Below are 25447 nucleotides of genomic sequence, written 5' to 3' on the forward strand. Positions count from 1 at the left end.
CCGGAGGCCACGAAGCCCCCCCGGGCCGCCCACCCAAGCGACGCGCCACCATTACGCTTCAGAGTCACCACCGCGGAGCGGGCTGGCTGCGGCGGCCCCGCGGCGCTCCCCGCGCTCAGCCGGCGGCGGGAGGGGGGGCGCTCCCCGGTACCGCGCCGCGCCGGGGGCCGGCAGGGCCAGCCGTGGGCCCGCCCGGGCGGGGGCGGCCCCGGGGCGCGGCTCAGCCCGGCCCGGCCTCTTCCGCCGCGCCGCCCGCCATGGTGGGGAAGGCCAAGCGCCCGCGGCTCCACCGCGCCGCCCCCCGGCCCTGGCCCGCCCGGGATCCGCCACCGCTCCCGGGCCCCGGCCCGGGCTCCTGGGGCTCGGCGGCCGGCAAGGTAGCGGGGGCGGGCGGGCGGCGGGACCGCCTCACGCGTGGGGGAACCAGAGCTCCGCCTCCCGGGCGCGGGCGGCGGCGGGCGAGGGGCGGGCCCGGCCCGGCTCGGCTGATGCGCCGGTCGCCCCCCGGGCCCCCCCGCCGGTCGCCCCCCGGGCCCCCCGCCAAGCACCCCCGGGGCGGCCCCTCCGGCTCACGGGACACCGCCAGGCCCCGCGCGGTGGCCGTCAGGGTGCAGGGCCCGCACGGGGTGTCAGCGCCGCGCCGGGCACCTGAGGACACCCGGTGGGACAGGGGTGGCCGGCGGGATCTCAGGGGATCGAGTGAGATCGTTTCCCCAAGGCTGGTCGCCTTTCCCCACTTAGAAGAGGCCTGTGACGCCTGCCACGCCGCCCTGCGGCCCTGTGCCTCGTCCCTCACGACGCTCGGCCGGGACACGGCTCCTCAGAGCGGGCAGGGAGGCAGGCGGGGACCGGGGGCTCCGGGGCGCCCAGCGCAAGGCCCCACCCGTGTGCCGTGGGAGCCCCAGCGTGCCGCCACGGGGGTGCTGGTGGCCGCTCCGTGCCACCGGCCGTGGCTGTCAGCCTGTGCCACAGTCACCAGGCCTTTAGCATGCAGCGAGGGGAGCCAGCTCGGGGAGGTGGCAGTGACAGACCGTGCCACCACTGCTTCTGGTGTAGAAGGTGCCTTGTGCAGCGTTTCGTGGGGTGGCCTGGGTGCGGTACTGGGGATCGTTACCGGACAGTGTTGGGAGAGGAGGGGTCAGCGGCTGCTGGCCCGTTTTCGCAGTGGTTCCCTTTGGTTTCAGCTTAGGGCAGGTGGAGGTGAGCCGGCAGTTTATACACAAATCACAGAGGAGATTCAGACTGCATCTGTTTTCACCAGCACTGTTAAGAAGCAGTTCAGGTTCAAGCTGGGTGCCTCCCCCAGCCCCCTCGCAGCAAGGACGCAGAACAGCAGTAAATGATTTCTGTGCACCTACAGCTTTTCTCAGGAGTAGGCCGTGCCATATAAAACTCTATTTATGCCACTCTGAAGTTATGTGTTGGTGCTGGGACATAGCTGCTGGCTAACATAATACGTTCTTCTAAGCCAAGCAGGGACACTACTGCAAAGCTTAGGACTTGCAGAGGTATTGTGTGCTTAAAGCAGCTAAATACTGAAGATTTGGTAAGTTGCTAGTAGTCGCTGTATCTGCTTAATATCCATTGATTGAGGATTTAGGCACCTAATCTGCTCATCTGTTGCTTATCTGTAGTGTTATATACCTGTAATCTGGCTGTACCTAAGGATGCCTTTCACAGTTCTCCTAGGAGTAATACTTGAATTCACTTGAGTGAGGTGATGTTGGGTTGAGGTAGAGATCGATAGGAATAAAAGAAACAAAACATGACTATGTGAAACCTCTTTCTGTGTGGAGGATCCTGGTGGGGCCAAGCCAGTGGCATGACTTACCTACGCGCTATCACTGGAGTGTGCGTCCTGCCTCTGGATGGTGCTGGGTTTGTTTTGTGGTTCTGGGGATGTTTTTTTTAATGAATGTTACCTGGTGGTATTTGTACTGACTCCTGCTTCATGTTTCTTTTGGATAAGGACTGGGACTTGTCATCTTCTGGTGTTTTTTCTGGGCTGAAGATTGACCCTGATACTCTAGTAAAGAAGCTTGACTTGGACTCCAGAAGCATCATCTCCTCGAGAACAGGTTTGTTGTATTTTGAATGAGTGGCATGTTCGGCTGTGAGCAAACAACACTGGGGACGGTATTTGTGGTGGCTGTCAGAACCAGTCTAGGATAATCGAACCCAAACACAGCTCCCTGTGTTCCTGCAGAGGCTTTTAGAAGTGGTTTCTGTTTGGGGTTGGAGGAGGCGGAAAGGCATGGGTGTGCTTAGTGCTCCCTAGGTGGGGAACTAGCTTCAGGCTACCTGATCCAGCTGGAGCCCCACCTGTGGGAAGTCCTCATGCAGCCAAAGGCTCCTGGCCCTCAGGAGCTGAGGGAACAGCAGAACCTGGCTGGTGACCTGGTTTGGCTACTTCTCTGGCTGCTTTTGCTTCACCAGCAGCTGCCATTCATACCAGTATTTTGTCAGAAAATTAGTTGCTTGTTGTGTGTCAACTGTGTTTTACCCGCAGCAGCTTGATTACAGCCGGTTTTCTCCTCCTGTCATTTGCTGTTGTCAGGTCCCTGGGCAGGAGAGTCAAGCTCACCCAGGGAGTATGGGGAGTCAGAGTGGCAGCAGGGAGGTGATGATAGAGGCGTTTGTTTTCTGGTCCCAGCAAAGAAATGCTCCCTCTAACTGCTTAGCGGTAGGCAGAGCTCTGTATCAGAAACTAGATTTCACACCTCTAAATGAAAACTGATGGCACAGCAGTCTGTCCTGGTGCAGAAGATGTACGTGACTCCCAAATAACCTTGTTTGCAAACTAAATTGATTTCTTCTCTCCATGCAGATTAATATTGCTAAAATATTTTGTATTCATGTCTAGGGCTACAAACCCAGCAACCACCCAAGGGGTTGGGGTTACCTGAGCAGTGGTGAGCCGAAGCAGCCGTAGCCCATTGGTCACAGGGTGAGGGAATGGGAAGGTTGTGTGAAGACACATTTGCTTGCCCTCTGCGCAGAAACCTTTGTGAAACGTATTGTTTTCGAAACACTGAGCTCATTGTTCGTAACTCTTGGGAGAAGGACTGTGTGTGCATATGTGTGTGCGTGTGAACATAACCATCTCTTTAATTAAATTAGACAGCATGTTGTTGAAGGCTGACAGCCTGCAATCCTAGCCTTTCATTGCAGGCTACAGCTGTACATGTCTGGTTTATAAATAGACCTGTGCTGCTGGTCCCTGTGCAGTGCTGATGATGCAGATGTGTGGTGCCTGCCTATGTTTAACCCTCTCCTGAGGCTGCGTGCTGGCTTCCTGCAGACAGTGATGCTGACCCCAATGCTTTGTGCTCCCTCACACTTTCCAGATGATCAGCTAAAAATAGGTGTTCGGTTGGGGGCTCAAAACTGCAAATTCAATCAGGCAAAAAGTGATCTGATTTTTTTTTTTTTTAACTCTTCCCAAGCTGCTGTGCCCTTTCTTGTGGTATCAGTCTGCAGCCATGTGGAGGTTTTTTCATTATGGAAATCAATTCATTTTTTTGTGTTAATTCAGTGGGCTGTAACTAGGCTGTGCATACAATGCAGACACGCTGGCGTTAGGAAAGAGATTCTAGGCAGAAGTGCTTTGTCTCCTGGGATCTCTGGTCAGCTGAGAGCCTGTTCAGCAGGATACTCAACTTTACTCCAACCCTCCCCCTCCTTTCTCCCATCACCCCTTAGCTCAGTGCACAGGGTGAGAGGGCAGGATTCTCCTACACATTGTTATTTTAAGATTTAATAGCAAGACAAAAAAGTGTTTCTCTCCCACTTGGTTTTCAAGCTCTGAGAAGGTCAACTTGGTAGACTGTAGGTAGGCTTTCTCTCTCTCTCCTGTGCTTTTCACAGGTGAAGAAGATTTTTTTTAATTTTTTTTTTCTGGTAAGGATGCGATGTGGCAGTTGAGAAAGCTGGTTTATTTGTCTTCCCTCTGTGTGTGTGCAGGCGTGCTTCACATTACCTAAGATTGCTGATACCTCTGTGTTTTGTGTTTGTGTCTGGCCTTGTGGTGTGACACATCAGGGAAAGCCAGGAAGAATTACTTGCAGGTTTTAAAGAGGCTTGCAGGGCATGAGTGAAACAAGGGATGGGTTACAGGGCTTGGACCTGACAGGAAACACTCTGATGAATTACCAAGCCCAAGGGGCAGCTGTGGGATTTGACTGTTGTCTCTCTTAGACCTTGCATCCCTCTGCTTCGGGGAAGTATAGTTCCCAGAAAAGCCAGCATCTCCCTCTGTGCTTCCACACCACTGCAGCTTGGTCAAAGGTGTCTGCAAAAGATACTTCTGGGTAAAACATTAGACCTTCCTACTACTATTCTGCCTCTGTTTCTTTCTGCACTTGGGCTTTCACATTTTGGCTTTGTGCCTGAACTGGGGGACCAAATGGTCTTGGCGGAGTCCAACCACCAAAGCTATGCGAGCCGGAGTGCTCTCTAACAAATTCTGAAGCTGTCAGATGTGGAGCTGGCCCAGGATACATTGGGTTGTGAGATTGCTTGCTGCTGGAAAAGGAAGAAGTGATGATGTTGTGTTGTGGCTCCACCTGTCAGCACACCCCCTCCTGTTTAACAGGAGGCAGAGAGGTGACATTTTGAATTCATTGAATTATTTGAGGTACCTGTAAAATTGACTGATAGTGGCAAATGAAAAATATCCCTTGTGTACTGAATTTTTACACTGTGCTTCATCCTACAGGTCTGGTCTCTGCCAATTAAAATCTAGTCTGAGGAAGAATTTGGAATTGGGTTAGATTTTAGAAGATGTCAGCCTGGAGCTCAACAGTGGTAAAAAAGCAAATTGGCTGTTGAGAAGTAGGAAAAAAAGAGAATGACCTGGAGAGTGTTGTTATGCTCCGTAAATAAATCCATGGTGTGTGCTGCTATGTATGGCTATGTGTGGCCCTGGTCCTCTCATATCAAAAAAGATGTAGCTGGCCAGCAAAGGTTCAGAGAAAAGGGCAGAAAGGCTGCTCAGAGGCCTGGGATGCCCGTTTAGTTGTTCCTAAAGCAAAAGCAGTGGGCTCTTCATCTGGGGGAAGGCAGCGAGGCAGGGTGTGGTGGAAGCCTGGAAGCTGCATGGTGAGGGAGGGTTGCTGCAGCTGTCGCCTGTCCCTTCTGCTGCAAACCTGGAAGAAGCAAAGCTGTAGCAGATGGTAGACACACACTTGAACAAGACATTTTGTGTCTCACGTGGCGAATTCTGTTCTGAACTCTGCAGCCATCTGTGATGTGAGTGCTGAGCACTTCTGTGGGTTCAGAAATAGGCTGCACAGGTTGATGGAGGGGGCCATCAGGGTTTCTTATCGCAAGGACTCATCAGGTGTGGGGCGTGCAGGTGGAGTGTGGTGGCTCTGCTCTTGCTGAGTCTTGGGTGGAAAAATTGAAGGGTATCAAGTCCTGGAAATGGATTGTGGTGATGCAACAGGACTGGTGACAGGTTCCCCCTGCCCTGGGCGTTGGTCTGAAATCCCACGAGGTCCCTATATGCAGTACAGAGAGGCAGCTGGGGGGCTGTGTGGTGGCTCAGGCCACCAGGATGTGCAGGGTAGGGACACAGGCAGCACCAGGGCAGTATGGGGCAGCTGGGGCAAGAGGAGGGCCCAGACCAGCCGTGGGGCTGGGTGATGTGCTAGGGGCTAACTAAACAACAGCAGAGTATGGTTGCTTCCACATGATGAAAAGCTTCATCTGGTAGACCTGCTTTGGTGTGCCGGGGCCAGAGGGGTGCAATCCTGTAGGAAACCAAGTCACTGCTGTGCTGGAGCTTGGGGGCTATTGCCTGTAGCCACCAATGAGAGAGGAGACCTCTCTCTCTGCTTTCTTCCCCCCACTTACTTTTCCTCAGTTTAAGTGACCAGCTTTTGCTGCTCTTTTGGCTGTGGTTATTCTGAGGGACAGGGTGAAGCACAATACATAAGCTGGAAAGTTCAGCATCTATAGCAGGGTTAGCATCTTGATTAACACAAGTGGTTTGTCTATGCCCACACAGGTGTGTGCTGGGGCTGAAAAGAGATGGAAGGAGGCTGTTTTGAGAGAATAAACAGGTGGTGTTGGTTCCTGCCAACTGAAAGCCTCATTTTTCTGAGGATTCCTGGTGTGTCTGGTGGAGGCAGGGTGCTATGTCAAAGTATCTGCTGCTCTCATGGTAGTTGTCTCGTTGCTTCTCTTAGTTACGAGGCTGATCCAGCACACTTCTTGTGATCGGTGCAAGGTACCAGCCTAGGCTGTTCTGGCATCACTAATTCTTGTGGTATGAGAGGGAAAGGGTGGGACTGTAATAAAATGTGTCACCAAAATGGAATTCATTTTATGCAATTGTGACGGTAGAAAGGCAGTGGTCTAAAATGGAAAGTATTTTAATACAGGGAGCTCTGAGCCATGCCATACTGTGAAGCAGACCTGCTGCCCACTTTCTCCTGCTCTGCTTCTTGTCTTTAATAATTAGCTCATCTTAACACCAGATTCCAGATGATTTCCACATGCTCGTAGGTAACAAAAGCCAGCAACATCACTGTGAACACTGGAGTTTTAAGTCCATGAGTTAACTCACTTGTTTAGTGATTGCTTCCTATCAGTGTAGTTTACTTAGCCACTGACGTAATGTAAATCAAATGCTTTGCCATAATCTAATCCACACAAGGACTTCTGTTACTAGTGTGAGTAAATAAATCTCATCTGGGTGAGCCTCTGTAGCGTGGGAATTAAATGTTTCCAACTAAGTCAGAAATAATGGCCTGTCATATGGGGCCTTCTATCTATTTTTTTTTTTTTTTTGCTTTAGCTTTCCTTCCTCAGTGTTTGCTCCTTGAAGCAAGGGCCTGTTCAAGTGTGGCTCTGGCAAACCATTTGCCTGGGAATGTCCTTTTTGGTTTTTTCTTTTTGGAGTGGATGATGAACCAGTTGTGGAATGATATCAACAACTGGATTGGCAGCTTCCTGCTTTATCTTCAGCTTCTCCAGAAAGGAATTTTGACAAGATGTGTTGTTGAAAAAGTAAAAGTGCAACAGCCACAAGTGCTCCCACCTCAGAACTGTTTGCAAAACCTTAGCTTGTCGCCTTGATTTCTGAGGTTGTGGCAAGAGTAGCTTTTCCTGCACTTTGCTATAGCTCCTTCTGCGCTACTAGTGAGCCAAGAAAATCAGAAACATAGATTAAAACGATTTGCTGCCTCTGGTCCTAGATCAGTTAAGGGTTCTTAAGGAGACTGTAAGGTCTATGAGAAGGTAGGTTTAGATTGGATGTAGAGGCATTTTGTTTATAATGTGGGTGGTGAGACACTGGAACAGGTTGTCCAGAGAAGCTGTAGATGTCCCATCATTGGAAGTGTTCAAGAGTGGGTCAGATGAGGCTTTGAGCAACCTGATCTAGTGAAAGATGAAAAGGGGATTGGATTAGATGATCTCTGAAGGTCTCTTTCAACCCCAACCACTGTGTGAGTCTAGGTTTCCATACATTAGCCTGAATGGAAATTGTGCAAGATGTTGCTGTTGCTGAAGCCTTGACCCAGACAACTGTATGCAAAGCTATAGGGGAGTTTCAGGCATGCATGCTGCAGTATAGTCATAGAATCTTAGAAAAGTTTTGGTTGTAAAAGACCTTTGAGATTATAGAGTCTAGCCATTAATCTTAGTGCTGCCAAGTCCACCACTAAACCATGTCCCTAAGTGCCACATCTATGTAAGTACCTCCAGGGATGGTGACTCCCCCACTTCCCTGGCCAGCTTCTCTGAGTTTCCCTTTGTATTTTGAGAACTTTCATCCTGTGATGACCAGGACTGTCTTGCAGCATGGGTTCCTCTGTCAGTGACATAGAGGGGAGTAGAGGAGTGACATTGCTGAGTATTCGACAAAGAAAGAAGTCCCTTTTCCTCCTGAAGAAACGTGGAGACAGGAGAGGATAAAAATCAGGCCAAGAAGGAACCTGACAGCTTGGAGTTGTTGGAGTCTGCAGGCTGTGTACAGGCTTGCTTTTTCGCTTTAGGTACTCTGGGAATTCCTTTTGTTACCAGGCCTCCCTCCGCAGAGTCGCTGACTATGCCTTTCTGGTTTGCAGCTCAGCTTCTGCTCTTGGTGTTCCAAATCTGCTGTGTCTGTCATGTATCTGCTTCTCGTTGGGCTCTGCAGCCACTTGTCCAACTCTGTTCTCCTTTTGTAGCTTCAAACGAGAAGCAGAAAACCTATGGTTGGTTGGCATCGTGGTCCTGCCATGGGACCATGCACACACTTCATGTGAAATTATTTGCTTTCCTGTTTTTTAACGGGTGGTGTGGCAGAATCCATGTAAGACATCTCCTTTTCTAGCATTGCTGTGCCTGCAGTGTCTGGACTCATGGTTACCACTGCGGTGGATCCACTGTTGTGTTGCTTGGAGAACTGCAGCTGTGGCCGGTCCCCCATTGCTCTTCAGGAGCTCTGACAAAATGCAAATCTTTGTGTCCTATAGTTTATTCCTGTCAGCTGGTTGGATTTCTGCTTGTTTGTGGCCTTTAAATATTATGGTTCTTCCTTTCCTGTCCCCACCCCAATTGCGTTGCTCTGTGAAATGCTTCTGTGCCAATCCCAGAGTTGTGCTGTTGGTAGGAGCAGGTTGTTTCTGCAGGGAAGATGTTTGCTGTGTTACCCTGCAGAGTGTGGTGTGACTGCCCTCCTGCCGTGTCTAACCCTAGTGCTGTGCATTTTCTATGTGCAGATTTTTGGTGATGTGAATTGGTACGAACAGGATTGAGACATTGGCAGCCTTCCCACTGTGTACGTTGTGATCCTTCCCTTCACCTCCTGCACAGCGTGCTGCCTGCCACGTTGTGTAGTCCCCTTCAGCTGTGCCTGCCTGGGTATTGTGCAGTGCCCGGCCTCATGAAGCTGGAGGTTTCCTGTTTGTTTTTTTTGTTGTTTTGTTTTGTTTTTTTTTCTTTTCTGGCATGTTGGAGTGTTTAGTAATTGAAGGGTTAAAAAAAAATAATCCTGCTGGGTTTAATGAACGCATCCTTTCTGAATATCGGTTTTAAGCTTTTGATGCTTTTTCTTAATGCGGTACTTTTAAATCTGCTTGTGTTGGTCATTCACCGTGTCCCTGGTGTGCAAAGCTGCTGGATCTTCCGGATTTTGCTGCTGTCACTTTTCTTTGGCATTTAATTCTGTGCTGGCAGCTGTCACACCTGTCTTGTGTTTGTTTTGTGCAGGGTGCCTTTCTCAAGCTGTTCCCCACCATAACACTCTTCAGATGGAAAGGGGTGAGAACGATTTGCTCTGCAAACTGAGGATGACAGAGAAGGGCCTGTGAGGAGTGGCTGTAGCATCTCCAGTGTGTGTGTAAAATGTGACGTGTTGTGCTAGTCCAAAATGACAAGATGTTCCTGCTCCATCTGTCTTTGTTATTAGCTGCCCAGGCTTTGGTCTGTGTGAATTTTGGGAGTATTGAAATGCTCTCTCTTAAGCTGGTTTAACACCTTCAAAAATCTCTACTTGGCACATAGATGCAGCCCTAGGAGGAGCAGCTGTTTGAGCACTGTTTGAGCTGGGATTTCTCACTTTCATGGGTGGGGACTGGATATCAATATGGCTTCAAAACAGGGCACCCAAGCTCCATTAAAGGAGCCTTCAGCTAATGCAGCTTGGATAAAGCTCAGCCTTGAAGTGGTGTTCCCAGCCTGTCCCACTCATCTGCTGCCCCTGATGCGCGTGGTGGCGGTGGCTGCTTTTTGTGGCCTTGGGGCACACAGGGTAGCTCTGCATGTCCCTTGCCTCTTGCCCCACAACAGGCTGAGAATGACACATGGCAGTGGACATCCAGCCTTGAGTAGAGACCAGCTCCCCTTCTCTGCGCAGGCTTGAGGGATGTGGGGAGAAGGGCTTAGAAAAGCCAGCAACTGTTTTGGCAGTTCCTCATTTCTCTTGTAGACTCTTATCTCTTGTATCTTCAACCACCCAGCAGACATGAGTAATCTAAGTGTAACCACCTTCAGCCCTGAGGACTTTCCCAGGGCAGGCGTGGGCTGCATACCTCTCTCCTTTGTGCTTCTCTCCTTCCTACCCACCTACCTTCTGTAGGGTGTCTGTGTCCTTTGTGTACCGTGCATAGGTCAAGGATGTGTCCCAGGAGTGGCATGTGCAGGTTTTAAGTCAAACTGCAAACTTCCCTCTGTAAGCTGGTGTTTTCTCAGATGTCATGCATGAAAGTGCTTGAAACCTCCAATAAAAGAATTTGCAAGAAAGGAAAAAGTCCTGGGAGAGGGGAAATGCTGAGTGGGGGTTAAACAGCTGAAGTCATACTCTTTACCTCTCCCCCCAGCCCCAAGGTTAATGACTTGGCAGCCAAAAATAGCTGTGAAGGATGCTGTATGTGTCTTTATTATATTAACTGGGGGAGCGGTTCTTCTGCCTGTTTGCAGAAGCACAGTTGAAAAAGCATTGCTCACTTCCATGCCTTGAGCTGAGCTGTAACTAACCCTTTCTATCACTGTACCCTGACTGGTGTGACATGCCATAGCGAGAGCCTGAACTGGTGCTGCTGAATGGGAGGAGGCTGACCCTGCCAGGAGGCCTGCGGTCCCAGCTGAGCACCGACTGGCATGGCGCAGGGGCCAGCCGCATCACTTTCTTGCATAGCAGCAAGCAGAAAACTTGAACTTCCTGGAGAAGGAATGCTGCTAACTTTTGATAACACAGTATACCACTTCATTAATAGGTTTACAGACTTGGTTGTAGCTGAAAATAACTTTTATTTCATGCTTAGGGCTACTGGCAGGCTGCTTTTGAGTGTGGATGGGAGCTCCTGTAAGGAGACCATGCCATAGCTTGCAGCAGAAAGCAGAGAGCAGGTGAAGAGCTTGGAAGGGTATGTGCTAGCCTGATTGGCAGAGCAAGGCTGCATCCAGGATAGCCACCCTGGTAGTTCAATAAGGTAACAGCTAGCATTTTACCATACCTGGATAAATGGCTATAGGTGGCAGTTTAACATACATTCCTTCTTCCTTGCTTTCTGGCTGAAAACTGAAAAAAAAAAAGTATTTGTTTTCTTGACTGTGTCATTAGGAGCTGCTCTTACCTTGACAGTGCCAGATGACCTTGTAAGGGCAGTTTCGGTGCAGGCAGCGGCAGGCTGTTATAAAACTTCACTGTGTTTGAAAGGAGCTCCAGTAGCAGTTTGTGGTATGTGAAACCTATCCAGTGAGGTCAGATGAGAGTCTGCAGGAAGCCTCAAACAGAAGACTCTATGTTGCAGCAACTCACCTTGAAGCCAGGCGGCTTTTCTGTTGCTTTGGTCCAAAGGATGAAAAGGAGTGGGGACCATGCTTCAAGAGTCAAGTTGACAAAGTTCTTCAGCAGAGGTGAACAGCTGTGTGGACTGCTTGACATGGAGGACAATGACCTGCTGTTGGTAGCTTCTAGGAGAATTTGGAGTGGGAGTCCTACGAAAGCTAAAGATATTGGTGCCTTACATAAAAATAATTTTTTAAAAAGCAAAAAATCCACACTGCTTAGAATTACTTTAACAATTTTTTGTCCAGGAAGCGTGGTGCTGGCTGTGAGAATAGCAGTATGAAACTCCACTTTATAATTAGAGTCAGTGCAATTAAATGGAAAGAGCTAAATTAGCGTCTGAAACTTGCACTGCTTCAAGTGCTTTGACTTCCCTTCTGGAGAGAGACCATTTCCATGTTGTGAGTGCTTCCTGCCAGATCATGGGAATCAGTTGTGTTAATATTTATGGAAGTAATTAGCGCTTTTTTTGTCCCCTCCCTGTAGCTGTGGCTAAGTCCTTGTTCTTAAAATTAACATTTTTGTATTAAAAAAATTCCTCCAATTAGCAAGTGGTCATGGATACTGAGCACTACACAAACACAGTAACATTTTCCAGAGTGCCTGAAGCTGCCAAGATGTTTTCAGCCTGCTCCAGGGAGAGGAGGCTGTCAGTAGTGGGAAGAGCTTGAAATGAGTCTTGAAACGACGCGTCGGATCCCTGTAACTTCTTATTGTGGTTGGTTGCTGTGCCTGTGCCTGCTGTGTAACGTAACGTTCACCGCTAGCGACGGTGGAAGGTACATGCTTGCCCTGGAGCAGCCTTTACATGTGGCTCTGTGGGCTGCGTTGAAGCTGGGTGGCTGAGGAGGAGGGTGGGCCTCAGCGAGGAGCTGGGGACTCCTTTGGTGAGGCTTCCAAGGTGCTGCTCTGTGCTTTTGCAAAGCCCTCTTCCTGCCTTTGTAAAGGTTGAGTGCTCAACCATGTGCTTTTTAGGTCAAATGTGCCAGTCCCTTGTGCACTGAAGGGCTTGCTGAATCTGGGGCCACTAACCATGCCTTCCTGGTTAGGCATGATGGGGCATGGTCTTTTGTATGTCACGCCATGTCTTGCTCCGTGATTATGATTCCCAAAGCTTTAAAAGGATACTAATCTACCCTGGTATTCTCCTGCTAAATCAGTTTAAAATAGTCAGACATCCTTACTTACAGAAAAATAGATCAACCCTGCTTAGGAAAGTACTGAAGCTGCAGTGTTATAAAAGAGGGTTATGAACTGAAATCCATGCCTTTGCTGTTCTAATGTTACAGCTTTGGCATAATCAAGTTATAAAATTCTTAAATGCTGCAAAGAGAGAGGAGGCACAGTTGTGCACTGAGGGCAAAGATACCACCCAGCACCAGTCCTGGTAATGAAAACCTCTCGTGGGGCATGAGAGGAGCAGTTTAACACTGTGTGAATTGAAGGAGTGAGTCCCGAGAGGGATGAAGAAGCGCTTGTGGAGAGGGCGGATTGACAGCTCTGGAAGTTAGAGCCCTTCCCTTGTTACCAGCATCGGTATGGAGTTGTGTCAAGCTGTCAAACATATTTCTGAAATGTGCGTCCTGGGAGTTTAATATTTAATAGATGTTCTATTTAGAGAATTGGTAGATGCTGGTAGAGGGTGGATGAAAGGTCTCCTTCTGTGTTGCCACTTCTGACTTGCCTTGACTAACTTTTGGGGTGCGGAAAAAATTCAGCCTCTTTCCTCCACTAATACCCCTGGGAAATGCCCATGTGAGGAAGGTTATTTTGCTTGGGTATTTTTTCTGAGGACTTCTATGCTAAGATTGTCATCTACATAATTCAGATTTCTGATTTACTGAGAGATAAATTTCTGCCCTACTGATGTGGCCCTTATCTGAATTACAGGCTGTGTATTTAACAGTAGATCTTTCAAAAGCTGATGTCTATAATTCAGACTAAGTGGGATCTATAGTGTTATTCTATGTAAGTTATGCTTTACTGAAATAGTAGCAGGCCTGGCTTGCCTGAGGTTTTCTTCTTTGTTTTTGTTTTTAAAATTATACGGTCTGTTAATAGGGGCACAGATAATCTGTAATCCTTCAGTTATAGTACTAATGGCCCATAATTATATGGCCTGTAAAAATTGTGGGAAAACTTGATACTCTCCCGGAGCCAACTCCTCCTCTCAGGCCACCAGTGATTGCAGTGCACACTTAAGAAATAGTATGCCGAAAGCCATTCTGCTCAGGGGATCCTTGGGATGCAGAGTTATTCAAAGAGTCTTTGTGAGCAACTTGTGCGCAAATGTTTTCTCTACACTTGGGTAAAACTGCGTACCAGGACATGTTTGCCCCCTTTAGTGCTTCAAAAGTGGCATTATTGATCTTGTATGTGGCGTAACTGGTAACAGCACATAATTTGGGTTTAGCTTTTGAGTCAAGTGGTTTACAGGAAGGAAGTCAGTTTTGGGGTGTTTTTTTGGTTTGTTTTTTTTTTTTTTTTTTAAAAAAAAACGTTGTCTAAGCTAAATATAGGAAAGAAGACTATGCAAGGATTAAATGCAGTGGGTACTGCAACACTTGGGTTGTTTGAAATAGTAATTTGGACAGGTTTAGATTGAGCTGGCAGTGTTGCAAATATGCTGTGAAGCTAACCACAGAAAATGGATCCTGCAGGAGAACAGGCTATCCAAGAAGATGTTTGAGCAAGGAGTGGCTCTCAGCTGGAAGGTATTCTTGGAAGCATTGCATTTAGTGAGACTGTTAACCAACTCCAATAAAACATGGTGTTTCAGAGAGCCCTGGCAGGATAATGGGGCACACAAACTTGTTTCTGGGCCCCCTGGTGCTGCGCATGGAGGACACACAGAAAATAAATAGATCTGCTTAAAGGACTTTGGCTTCTGTGGGTATTGTGGACGTTTGTGCCTAATGCGGCTGTGCATGTGCATGCTCTGGGCCGATTTGCTTCTGTTGCATTTCTTAGCTGCGTGGCTTTTTAAATGTGATTTTACTTGGGTCTGTTTTCTTCTCCTTCCTTTCAAAATAAAGATGATTTTTAAATTCAGGTCACTGAGTGTTCTTATGTAACCGGGAATGGGCTTCTTTAGCATGGGTAGGACATTCCCAGCTGCGACGGGTACAAGCTGTGTCTATACATGCAGTAGTTATTTTGCAATGCGCTTGGAGTTGAAATAACCTGGTGTGTGTGTTGGCAGGGAGGTAGGGGAAGGCTGTTCCAGACTGCAGGAATTCTGGTGACAGAAATCACTATTTTAAGTTGCTTTGTTCAGTGGCACTTTCATATTTTTCTCAGTGAGGCTTCTGGCTATAGCTTTTGATTCATGCCAGCAATTTGTGACCCCAGGGCTGGGCTTATGGGTACTCCTTTACAGCTGCCGGCACACTCGCTGCTTTAGTGCCTTTAGCTGAGTGGGTTTTTATTTATAGAAATAGCATACAAATGTGTAGATACTGTTTATATGGGGTTATAATGACTTCTTCGTGTCTTTTCTTCCTCTCAAATAGAGAGTGTTGGCCTCTTTGCTGGTACTGGGTGTAAGTGGCAAGGTTTTGGTAGCAGGGGGAGAGGCCAGGGCTGCCCTGTTCTGGACATGGCTGGGTCCAGAGAGCTTCAGTGCACCCACTGCGGCCACAGCTGAGCCTGTCAGCCGTGGTGGTGGTGCCTCATGGAAAATTTATCGTTAAGAAGGGGGAAAAGTGCTGGTCAGGCAGAGGAGTAGGAGAAAAAAAGTGAGTAACAGCTCTGTGAACACCAGGGTCAGAGAAGGAGGAGAGGAGGTGTGCCAGTCACTGGAGCAGCCTGAGGAGAGGACCACGGTGGGCAAGTGTGAGGAGGAGAGTGGCAGAGAGATGTGATGGTCTGGCTGTAATGCCATTCCCTGTCCCCCTGCGCTGCTCAGGGCAGGAGGTAGAGGAGCTGGGAATGAAGGAGTGAAACTGAGCCTGCAGAGGAGGGGGTGGGTGGGGGAAGGTGTTTCAGTGTCTGTTTTTGTTTCTCGCCACCTGATTCTATTTTCTTTGGCAATACATGAAATTAATTTTCCTCAAGTCGAGTCTGTTTTGCCTGTGATGGTAATTGGTGAATGATCTCCCAGTTGTTTACCTTGGTCCAGGAACTTATTTTCTCCCCTGTCCTGTTGAGGAGGGAGAATGAGGGAGCGGCTGGGTGGGTGTCTGGCAGCGGGCCAAAGTCAACCCACCACATTACCGTAGCTTGGTAAAAGCTGAGGTTAAATTCGCTACCAGGTAAAACCGTTGCTTTGTGGTTGTTCCTCTGCCTTCCTTACTACCTTTTTCAACTGAATGTCTTCTGAGCATTGTGCAGATCCAGAGACACCCTTGCATGAGAACTGAATTCCTTTGGGCTTCATTAACACTCTCAGATGTTTAAGGAAGTCGTTCCTCCATGTTTCTGTTGTACCTGTATACCTCTAACAACATTGTGGCCCTCCGTGGCAGTGGAGCATATGGTCTAACTCTGTATCATGAGGCTACCGTATTTCCTTTGCTAGATTGAATAAAGACATCTAACATATGAATAGCATCCAGACGGAGCCAAGGTAGGGAGACACGAGGTGAATGCAGCAAATGTACTTTGGGGGTACTTCCGAGGGAGAATGGTCCTCGTTGAAGCTGCAGAGAGGTGAGCTGAAATATTTGCTTGTGTCCTGAAGGTCAGAATTAGGAACCCCTCTCTTTATTCAGGGAAGGAAAAGGAACAGAACAGCCATATACTCTTAAGCTCAGGAAAGTACAGAATAGGTCTTGGGTCCACCCAGATGTTTCTTCTGCATGTTTTCATTCACTGCGTGGTAGGTGCTGCCTTGCTCCAGCTGTGACCGCGTTGCTGACAGCTCTGTAGCAGCAGAGGATGTGCCTGTGGCAGAACAGAATGCAACTCTTTGACAGTGCTTTTTCAGATGTTAGATGTGCTCATTAGAGGGCAGCAGAATAACTTCCTTTTTCTAGGTCAGTTCTATATTTTTGAATTATATTTTCCTGCTCTGCAGGACACAGAACAAAATTTTCCAGTTTCTCCTTCAGCTTTTCCTAGTGCTTTAAGTGTGTAAAACAGCACTGCTTGTATGAAAATGTTAGCCAGTGTAAAGAAACATAGAGCAATTATAGTAAAAACTTGCTTATTGGAAGCTTCTAAGTGTTGCAGCTCAAATGAGATGGAGCTTCTCTAAAATTAAACCACAAACGGCTCGCACCATATGTGGAAAAGCAGCCAAAGGAATGTTTCACAGCTAACTTGTGTTTCACTCAGCCTGATTCTTATTTGACCTATATGTCCATATGCATCTATTGATTTGCTTGCTGCACCCCAGCTGCTGCAGCCTTTTTCTGCTTGAAGAAAAAGTCAAAGAACCAGACTTCCTTCATCTGAAGGTAATCTTAAAATGAGATCTGATAGTATGCCCATGCCCTCCCCCTCCCATCCTCTATAATATAAATACTATAATTATGGCACTGTCTTTAAAGGCTAAATGAGGCTAGGATTTGGAGCCCAACATCACAATACTTAAATGCATTATTTATTATGTAACATTCATAGAAGAAGGCTGTAGCACTGTTTGACTTTGCAGCTAGTGTGTTTTTGGCTTCAGAAAGCTGTTTAGAAATCCTGGCCAGGAGTGAACACCTCCAATGCACATCTTATTAGCAATATTTTGCAACACGGTTGACCTCTGGGGGATGTGAGCTTGTTCAAGGCAGCTGGAATAGAAGGAAAAATGGATTTTTCAGTTTCAGCAGCATCAGCCATTGGCTTCCAACAGGTGGCTCTGATTTTGTGAGGTCCTCGGTGAAAGCAAAACTTCATTAACTGGAAGAAAATATTTCAAGAGATTGGACAAATGGATTTTGTGTCTGAGAATGTTTACTGAATCTTCTTCCTGAAGCTCCTTGGCCTGGGGTGGTGGAGCATGTGTGAGGATTGGCAGGAGGAGACATGACACCTTTCCCTCTTTCTCAGAATGTGTTGGGTGTTCTCACCTGACATCCTGCAGTTTTCCACATCTCCCATATGCCCATAGGCATATAGCTGCAGGTTCCTCACGACTTGGTAGGTGCCACGTGTTCCTCACATGGGTGGAGGCCCTAGTACAGCAGGGTGTACTTGGCTGCTGCTCTCTGTCCTGCAATATTTTTTAGGGTGGCAATATCCCAGCCTGCAAACCACTGAAGTGGAACAGCCTTCTTGATACTGGCAAACGTTGTTCCTGGACGCAGTGGCTTGGATCAGCCCCACCTCCTGGAGAAGTCCAGATTGTGCTTTGCACTCTTGGTTTGGGATCCACTGGGAAGCTGGCATTTCTTCATGTCTTTGCTGCGACACCTCGGCGAAAGCAGGGCTAACGGGAAGGCCCTTGCTGGGGAAAGAAAAGCTGACCAAAGCCAGAAAAAATGTGAAAAATGTCTCATAGTGCTTGGCAGCTCTTGGTCCATTAGGGAAAACTAATATCCTGTCCATAGGGTAAAAAGATTAAATTGTCTTATGCTAAGTGAGACACTAGTGGTGAGTCCGTAGGTGCCTGACATGCGGATCTAAACCCATTTGACTGTTCGGTCCATATTAGGGAATCAGCAGGCACAGCGCTCGTGCCAGCAGCCCTCTTCACTGCGGAGAAATATTCTTTCTGCCAGCATCTTCCGTGCAATATGGAAAGATCTTTTGCTGACCCTTCTTTCACAACGGAAGCCTCTCTCTTCTGAGAACGAATAGGACATTGTGTTGGGGATACGGGTGTTCTCTGTGGGTGTATTTTGGGCATGATGAGCCTAGTTTCTTTGTTCGAGGAACACTTTCTTTGCAGGAATGACACCAGACCGTGTTCCCCTGTGGGGATACTGAGGCACAGAGAGGCGAGGGGACAGGTAGGTCTCAAGGCTCTGTGGTTTGGTGCTGTGGTCCCAGACCTGATAAGAGCAAGATGCTGCCACATGGCTGGCAGCTCTGAAACCTGACAGCAGGGAGTGTCAGAGAAGCACCTACTATGGCTTAGTCCTTCCCCTACCCCCTGTTATTTCTTTTAATGACATGGCTGATCCTGCCACAGCTCTCTTCTGGCAGCTGCTGATCATCGCTGCAGGGGGTAGATGGGGCTGTGGTGAGAGCGCCCGTTTGTGCTAATGCAGGCAGGGTATAAATGCTGTGCACCAGTGCATGCTGTTTGCTGAGGTTTGTTATTGTCAGCGTGTGCTGCTGGCAGGGGTGTAGAGAGGACGAAGTACAAAGTGGTGAAGCCCTGTCTTTTTTTTGTCTTTTTTTTTTTTTTTTTTTTTTAAATTGTGCTTGCTTTAAAATAGATTCTACCAGGAGAATGTCACTATGACGGGTGACTGATCTTGTCCTGCAAGTTTCAAATAAAAGAGGAAGAGATGGTGGGATGAAGAAAGAAATAGCTTCTGCCTCTCCTGGAGGGGAACAAATCCTGACTTTTATTTAAAAGATTTTATCCTTGTTTAATTGAGCCAAATGGGCATATTAGAATAGAGTGGCTTGCTCTAATTTAAGGCGTGTTTGAAAAAAAGGAAAATGTTTTGTGTGAGAGTCATTGTGGGTCAGATAAAGGGTCCCCAGCAGAGCGGTCAAGCCCAGCTTTGGCAGGAGGTGAATGCTGTCGGAGGTCTGTAGTGAGGTAATGATCACAGAGGTCTGTTTCAGGGCTCGGTAAAGCTGTGGGATGGTACCCATGTGTCCCCTGGAGCTCAGCGGAAGAGGAGCTGGGAATGGATGTAGGGCTGTTTAGGGGGGAAGATGCTGTGGGGGTGTCATGTGTTGTGTAATATGGCAGAGCTGGTGGTCATGTTGGTGCCTCAGGCCTTTTGGGAGCTCTAAATTGTTCTCTGAAGCAGAAGAACAGTTGAGACAGCACAAAAGCCACAGCCACCAGAAACATTGGAGGCTGGAAGAGGCGGTGAAGCAGTGTTTGGACCGGTTCCACTTATGGGACATTCTGTGCACCCATGAGAAGGAAAGCAGTCTTCAGGTGCTTGCGCATCTCCTGGAATGAGTGTTTTCGTGGGTTAGGCTTGTTGGACTTGTGATCAGCACCCACCACTGCAAAAAAAAAAAAAAGTACACTGTGTCACGTTTGAATGCTGGAGTTAGTGAGATGTTTTCAAGGTTAAAGGGCTGTTATGGCCATGCAGTCTTCATGCAGACATCAGATCACCTTTATCTGTGCTTTAGGGGCTTCTGCTTGACATCTCTGGTGTTGATCTCGTGGTGAAGCATTTACGTGTTAGTCAGTTTTATAGTGCTGCAAAGAAAAATGTCAGCTTGTTTCTGGTCTGGATGTAACTTGCCAGCCCTTCCAGCTGGGAGGGCTGTGTGCTCATGTCGGGCAGGAGTTGGTGGGCACCCACATGCAATAGATGCCTGAGATAAGGATCAAGTTATCTCTCCACCCCAACTGCAGACCAGGGTAGTGTGGATTTTATGCTTTGTGCTTCTCCAGACAATTATTTGTCTACCTCCATTCTTTGAATGCTTTCCAGTTTTGAAATCTGTTGTATGTGCTCTGGAAAAAGGAGAGAGGAAGAACGAGCAATAAAGCTCCAGCAACCACATGCAATGCTACAGGGTGGGGGAGAGCCGCTGGGAAGCTTCCTGGCTGAAAAGGGCCTGGGGGGGCCGGCTGACAGCCAGCTGGGCATGACCCTGCAGTGTGCCAAGGTGGCCAAGTGGCCAGCAGCGCCCTGGCTGGTGTCTGGAGCGGCGTGGCCGGCAGGGCCGGGGCAGGGACCGTGCCCTGCGCTGTGCACCGGGGCGGCCGCCCCGGAGCTGGGCTGGGGCACAAGGCTGATGGGGGACTGGGGGCACTGGGGGGGACCAGCCTGCAGAAGAGGAGGCTCAGGGGGGCCCTGATCGCTCCCTGCAGCTGCCTGACAGGGGCTGTGGGCAGGGGGGTTCGGTCCCTTCTCCCAGGGAATGAGCGACAGGACAAGGGGAAATGGCCTCGAGTTGCACCAGGGGAGGTTTAGGCTGGGTGTGAGGGAACATTTCTCCACCGAAAGGGCGGTGAAGCCCTGGGACAGGCTGCCCAGAGCGGGGTGTGTGTGTGTGGGGTCACCATCCCTGGAGGGGTTCAAAAAATGTGTAGCTGTGGTGCTTGGGAACACGGTTCAGTGGTGGGCTTGGCAGTGCTGGGTTAATGGTTGGTTTTGGTGATCTCAAAGGTCTTTTCCAACCTACATGATTTTACGATTCTGTGTTAGGCATTGCCAATCCTATGTGTCTTTTGTTGCCCAACTATATGTAGACAAAGCTGAACAATGGGTTGAGGGCTGGAGGTCAAATACATGCCTGTCACAAACAATTTGGGAAGCTTTCCTGAGTATTCTCACCCTCCTTCCTACTTTATGTTAGTGTTGCAGTCCTCTGTGTGTGTAGAAGTTTATAAAGCCACTTATGTTGCAAATGATGTTGGAACTGACTGATCAAAATGTGACTGGGACTGAGTTAATGATTCTTACATTATGTAAATAATGAACGTCTGCTGGCATTATACAGTCTGAGTTGTTGAGCTCTTTTCCATGTCTAAGTCTAAAATTATCTGTGTATGTTGGACTAAGCAGGCTATCGGGTAAACTAAATTAATATGATTACATTTCATATGTGGCTGTTCAATGGTGGAAGATACGGTTGGACATTCTGCTCCCTTGGTGCTCCCAAACTGTTAGGTGTTTGGGTTCCCTGGCGTGCAGGAGCTCCGACAGCTGCAGATGGTGGGATTAACTCCTTGACGTACGGTTGTGCAATAGATAGGACAGCATGGGGAGGGGGAGCGTGCTACACTAATCTGCCACAAAGACTTAAAAATCAAGGGCAAGCTCTGACATGTGATTACTTTTTTTCATTTCCCTGTCAATGCATGGAGTGTTGGGAGTGGGGAAATGAACCCACGCCATGGGGAGCCTGAGATCAGACATGTTAAAGAATCCAAGGAAATCTGCCAGGAAAGGAGAATTAATCAACGGTTAAAATAACTTAGTGGAAATTTTGCTGCGGTCCTAATGAGCTCTGAGTAAGGTTCAGAGTAATTACTTCATGAAAACTTTGATCAGAGCAGCAAGGAACTGTCTCTAGAAACTCTGCTCCTCCTTTTCTTTCTGCTGGTGCATCAGCATTGAGTACTCATGGCTGTGAATGTGTGGAAGGTGATGCCAGGGTTCACTGACCTTCTTCAGCACAGGGACACAAAAAACACACATGCTTCACCTCAGAGGAAAAAGCTATTAGCCAGCCTGGCTATACCAGCTTGTAACAGTGTCTGCAGTGAAATGCAGTCCTTCCAGAGCATTTCTGTTTATCTGTAGATCAGTTTTTCAGCATTGATGCTAAGGTGTGAAATATAAGCAGTGATTAAATGGATCAGAGCTCTTTTGCCTGGAAAAGATGACTGTGAGAAAAGAGGAGGTGATGAAGTTTAGTAAAATATGATTGCCTCAGAAGTGAAGAGAGATTAGATTTGTTCCCAGTCTCTTCCAGTGAGGTAAGTGGAAGAAATCATACGATCATAGAATGGTTTGGGTCGGAAGGGACCATAAAGACCATCTAGTTCCAACCCGCTGCCATGGGTAGGGCCGTCTCCCACCAGACCAGGTTGCTCAAAGCCCCCTCCAACCTGGCCTTGAACTCTTCCAGGGATGGGGCATCTACTGCCTCCCTGGGCAACCTGTCCCAGTGTCTCACCACCCTCACAGTAAAGAATTTCTTCCTAATATCTAATTAAATCTACCCTCTTTTAGTTTAAAACCATTATCCCTTGTCCTTTACTACATGCCCTTGTAACGAGTCTCTCAAGCTTTCTTGTCGGCCCCTTTAGGTACTGGAAGGCCGCTATAAGGTCTCCCCGGAGCCTTCTCTTCTTCAGCCGATCTCTCAATCCATCTTCATAGCAGAGGTGCTCCAGCCCTCTGATCATCTTCGTGGCTTCCTCTGGACTTGTTCTAACAGGTCTATGTCCTTCTTGTGTTGGGGCTCCAGAGCTGAACACAGCACTGCAGGGGGGTTCTAGCTAGAGTGGAGTAGAGAAGGAGAATCACCTCCCTTGACCTGCTGGCCACACTTCTTTTGATGCAGCCCAGGCTATGGTTGGCTTTCTGGGCTGTGAGCACACATTGGCAGACCATGTTGAGCTTCATGTCCAACAGCACTCCCAAGTCCTTCTCTTCGGGGCTGCTCTTTGTCTGTTCTCCACCCAGCCTGTATTGATCCTGAGGGCTGCCTGACCTAGGTGCAGGACCCTGCAGTTGACCTTGTTGAACTTCACGAGGTTTGCACAGGCCCAGCTCTCAATCCTGTCAAGGTCTCTCTGGATGACATCCCTTCCTTCCAGTGTGTCGACCGATCAAATTAAACTAGAAGATACTGAGTTCAGAATGAGCAAAGATCTTTCAGGAGAATGGTAGCTAAGTGGTAGGACTGCTTGCACACAGGTGTTCTGAATTTCTGGTACCTGCATGGGCTTCAAAGCAACTGGTCAGTTCTCCCAAAATAAAACTACATTGGGCATTCTAAATGCACCCCCTCCGTACTTGGGCATTCATTGCTGGCCCTGTTGGACACGTGGTATTGGCTTGCATGAAGCTTTGGTCGGGCCTGGTAATTCTTAGCTCAGTAGTACTATTTACTAGTGGTAAAGCTGGACACTTTAAACTCAAGTCAAGTCTGCAGAGTGCCTTCTGTTCAAGCTTTATGAGGTTTTTGTATGTAGCTTCTGCTGATGGTTGCTGGGATCAGTGCTTACTTACCGGACAGAACAAAAGGCAAGGGGAGGCTGGCAATGGCTGTTCCAGTGTTCTGCTAGGCTGGCCGCATCCCTTGTGCGTGTCATGTCTTGGGGTTTCCATTGTGTTTGCTGCCCTGGTTTGCCATTGCAGGTGATGTCCTATCTCCTAATTCGTGCAAATGCTTTAATCTCATCTACTGCATAACTGGGCAGCTGGATCGGTAGTGCTGTGGAGGGGACTTTTTTTTATTGAAACATATGGCCTGCTGATCTTGAATTACCTGGATGCCAACTCATAATCCCTGTCAGTCTCTGGGGAACCTTGAGAAGAGAAGGTCCCCAAATGCAACCCCCCAAAAGGGCAGAGGCAGCAGGCAAGAGGGAAGTTGGAGACTTTTCCTGTATTCATCTGTTCTGTGAGTTAGGCTTTGCACATGGCAGCAATGTCCATCCTTGCAGCAGTAGGTGGTGTTACCATGTGCTTCACAGCAGCAAGGCTCATCACCCTCTGTGTGTTGCAAAGAGCCTCCAAGGATGCTGGGGTTCCCTCTCCAAGCCAGTTTCAGTGGCTCTTCTTTGTCTCCTGAAGCTACAGACATCTACAGCTGGGGATGGGTCCAAGGGGATGCCAGTGGCACAGCTAAGCAGTGCCAGAGTGTTTGAGTTTTTTTAATACTGTCCTGATCCCAGTCCCAAATACATTCATGCAGTAATTCTGCCATTTGGCTATTTTAGCATAAAGTTATCACTGTATTTCTGCTGTAATTTAAAGACTGAAATGAAAGTGTTAAGAAACTGACCTTGCACAGTTGCCTTTGATACAATTGTATGGCAGACCTGCTGGAATTGAGAGGAGCTGATTAAAATATTTCAGGGGTACAAATTAGGTTTTGGGCTTTTTTGTCCCTTCTGTCTGTAGCGTTCTTGTAACTGGCTGAAAATTGGTAAATCTTCCCAGACTGTTTTGCAGTCATTAGTCTGTACTTACTTTCTTCTCTCCTGTGCTTCCTGCTGGCCTTCAGATCTGTCATGAAATCAATCGGTGAGGAAAAAAGAAGACAGGAAAATAAAGTCCACTGCATGTGGCAGGAGTTTGCTGGCAGTGCTATCTCAGGTAAAGCATACTCTTTCTGTAAGACATTAGACATCTGCTCCATGTTTCTTGCTTCAAGACAGAGTGTGTGGGTTTTGTCTGGAAAGTAAGGCCAAGGCTGGAAGCGCTGGCCATTGTAGTGGTGGGGAGGAGAGAATTTGGTTAAACAACCATGCAGGGCAAGAATATATAGTAGGCAATAGAAATGCTGACTCTGCTGGCCTGGAAAAAGGGTAACCTGAGCCTAAGTGCCTGGGAAGCAACTGCTTGGAGGCTGGGTAGAAGGCAGAGGTGGGGATCAGTTGGTAAGGGCAGGGACTGATTGGATTAACTGGGGCAGCACTGAAAGGCAAGACTCGTCACCAGTTTTTCATGTACCACCTGAAAGAAAATAAGGTGGGGCAAGCCTTTTTCCTTCCTCTGCTGTATAGTCTCACCCAGGATCAGGCACTGGGGGTTCCTTCCAGGAGGCTAGAACCTTCTTCCTACCCCTTTGCCCCAGCAAAGGAAGCGTCTGGTTAACCTCTCAGTGTGGCCCTTCCTGGAGCTTTGCTCTCCTGGGCTTGGGCATGTGATCGTGGGAAGCCAGAGCAACTTGTTCAGTGCTTGAGGGAGAGCCGAGCTCAAGAGAGGCAAGTTGTCATCCCACAGCAAGCCTTGACCTACAGAGAAGACTCCTGCCATGTCCCTGCTTCTTCCCCTGCCCTGGGGTGTCATACCAGTCATGCGAGCTGCTGCGGTGACAGATTTCCACCCTACAGCATGTGGCAGGATTTTTGCAGTAGTTAGGTCTGGTTAAACGCTTCGGCTAGTTTGTTGGGGTGATGGTGTGTAATGTATTGCCTTGCTCAGTTTCTCCACCACCAAGCTGGAGGCGGGGAATGCCCTTCATTTTCCAGTGTCTGTACTCCTCTCCACTAGCTTAATTAATCGCAAACTCCTAGTGTTACACAGGGTTGTGTAGGACTGGATTGCAGTCCATCCCACAGAGGGTTGGGAGGAGTAGGATGCTGCCCAAACTAGCTGTCAGTGTGGTGGTCCCCATGGTGGATATGTTAAAGGTACCTCTGATGCTCAGTCTCTGCAAGCTCAAAGTCTTGGATCATGTTTGTGGTCTTCTGCCCAAACCTTCTTTCTCACCTCACACGTGTTCCTGAAGCAGACTGGAGCTTTTAGTCCTCTTCTGTATTTCTATTCCCATTCAGTTTTCTTCTGTTCATTGGCTCATTCCAAAATTTAAGCTGTATCTGTTTATTCCTTGTAAAAGCTCCCACGTGCACATCCAGAGGGAAGCTTCTGTCATGCTTACATCTTTAATTTAGCA

The 25447-nt window shown here is 48.4% G+C and overlaps 1 protein-coding gene across 1 annotated transcript in view; it reads left to right on the forward strand.

The window, feature by feature from the left end:
* The first annotated feature begins 221 nt into the window (after positions 1–221).
* The window catches only part of SLX9 (SLX9 ribosome biogenesis factor), a 56890-nt gene continuing 31664 nt past the window's right edge, over positions 222–25447 (forward strand). The window contains exons 1-2 of the mRNA XM_080399579.1: positions 222–377; positions 1970–2078. Coding sequence (XP_080255705.1) covers positions 258–377; positions 1970–2078 — 229 coding nt within the window. The 5' untranslated portion in view covers positions 222–257. The remainder of the gene's footprint in view (positions 378–1969; positions 2079–25447) is intronic.

Source organism: Falco punctatus (genome assembly GCF_963210335.1).
Source record: "Falco punctatus genome assembly, chromosome: 8".
Lineage (NCBI taxonomy): Eukaryota > Metazoa > Chordata > Aves > Falconiformes > Falconidae > Falco > Falco punctatus.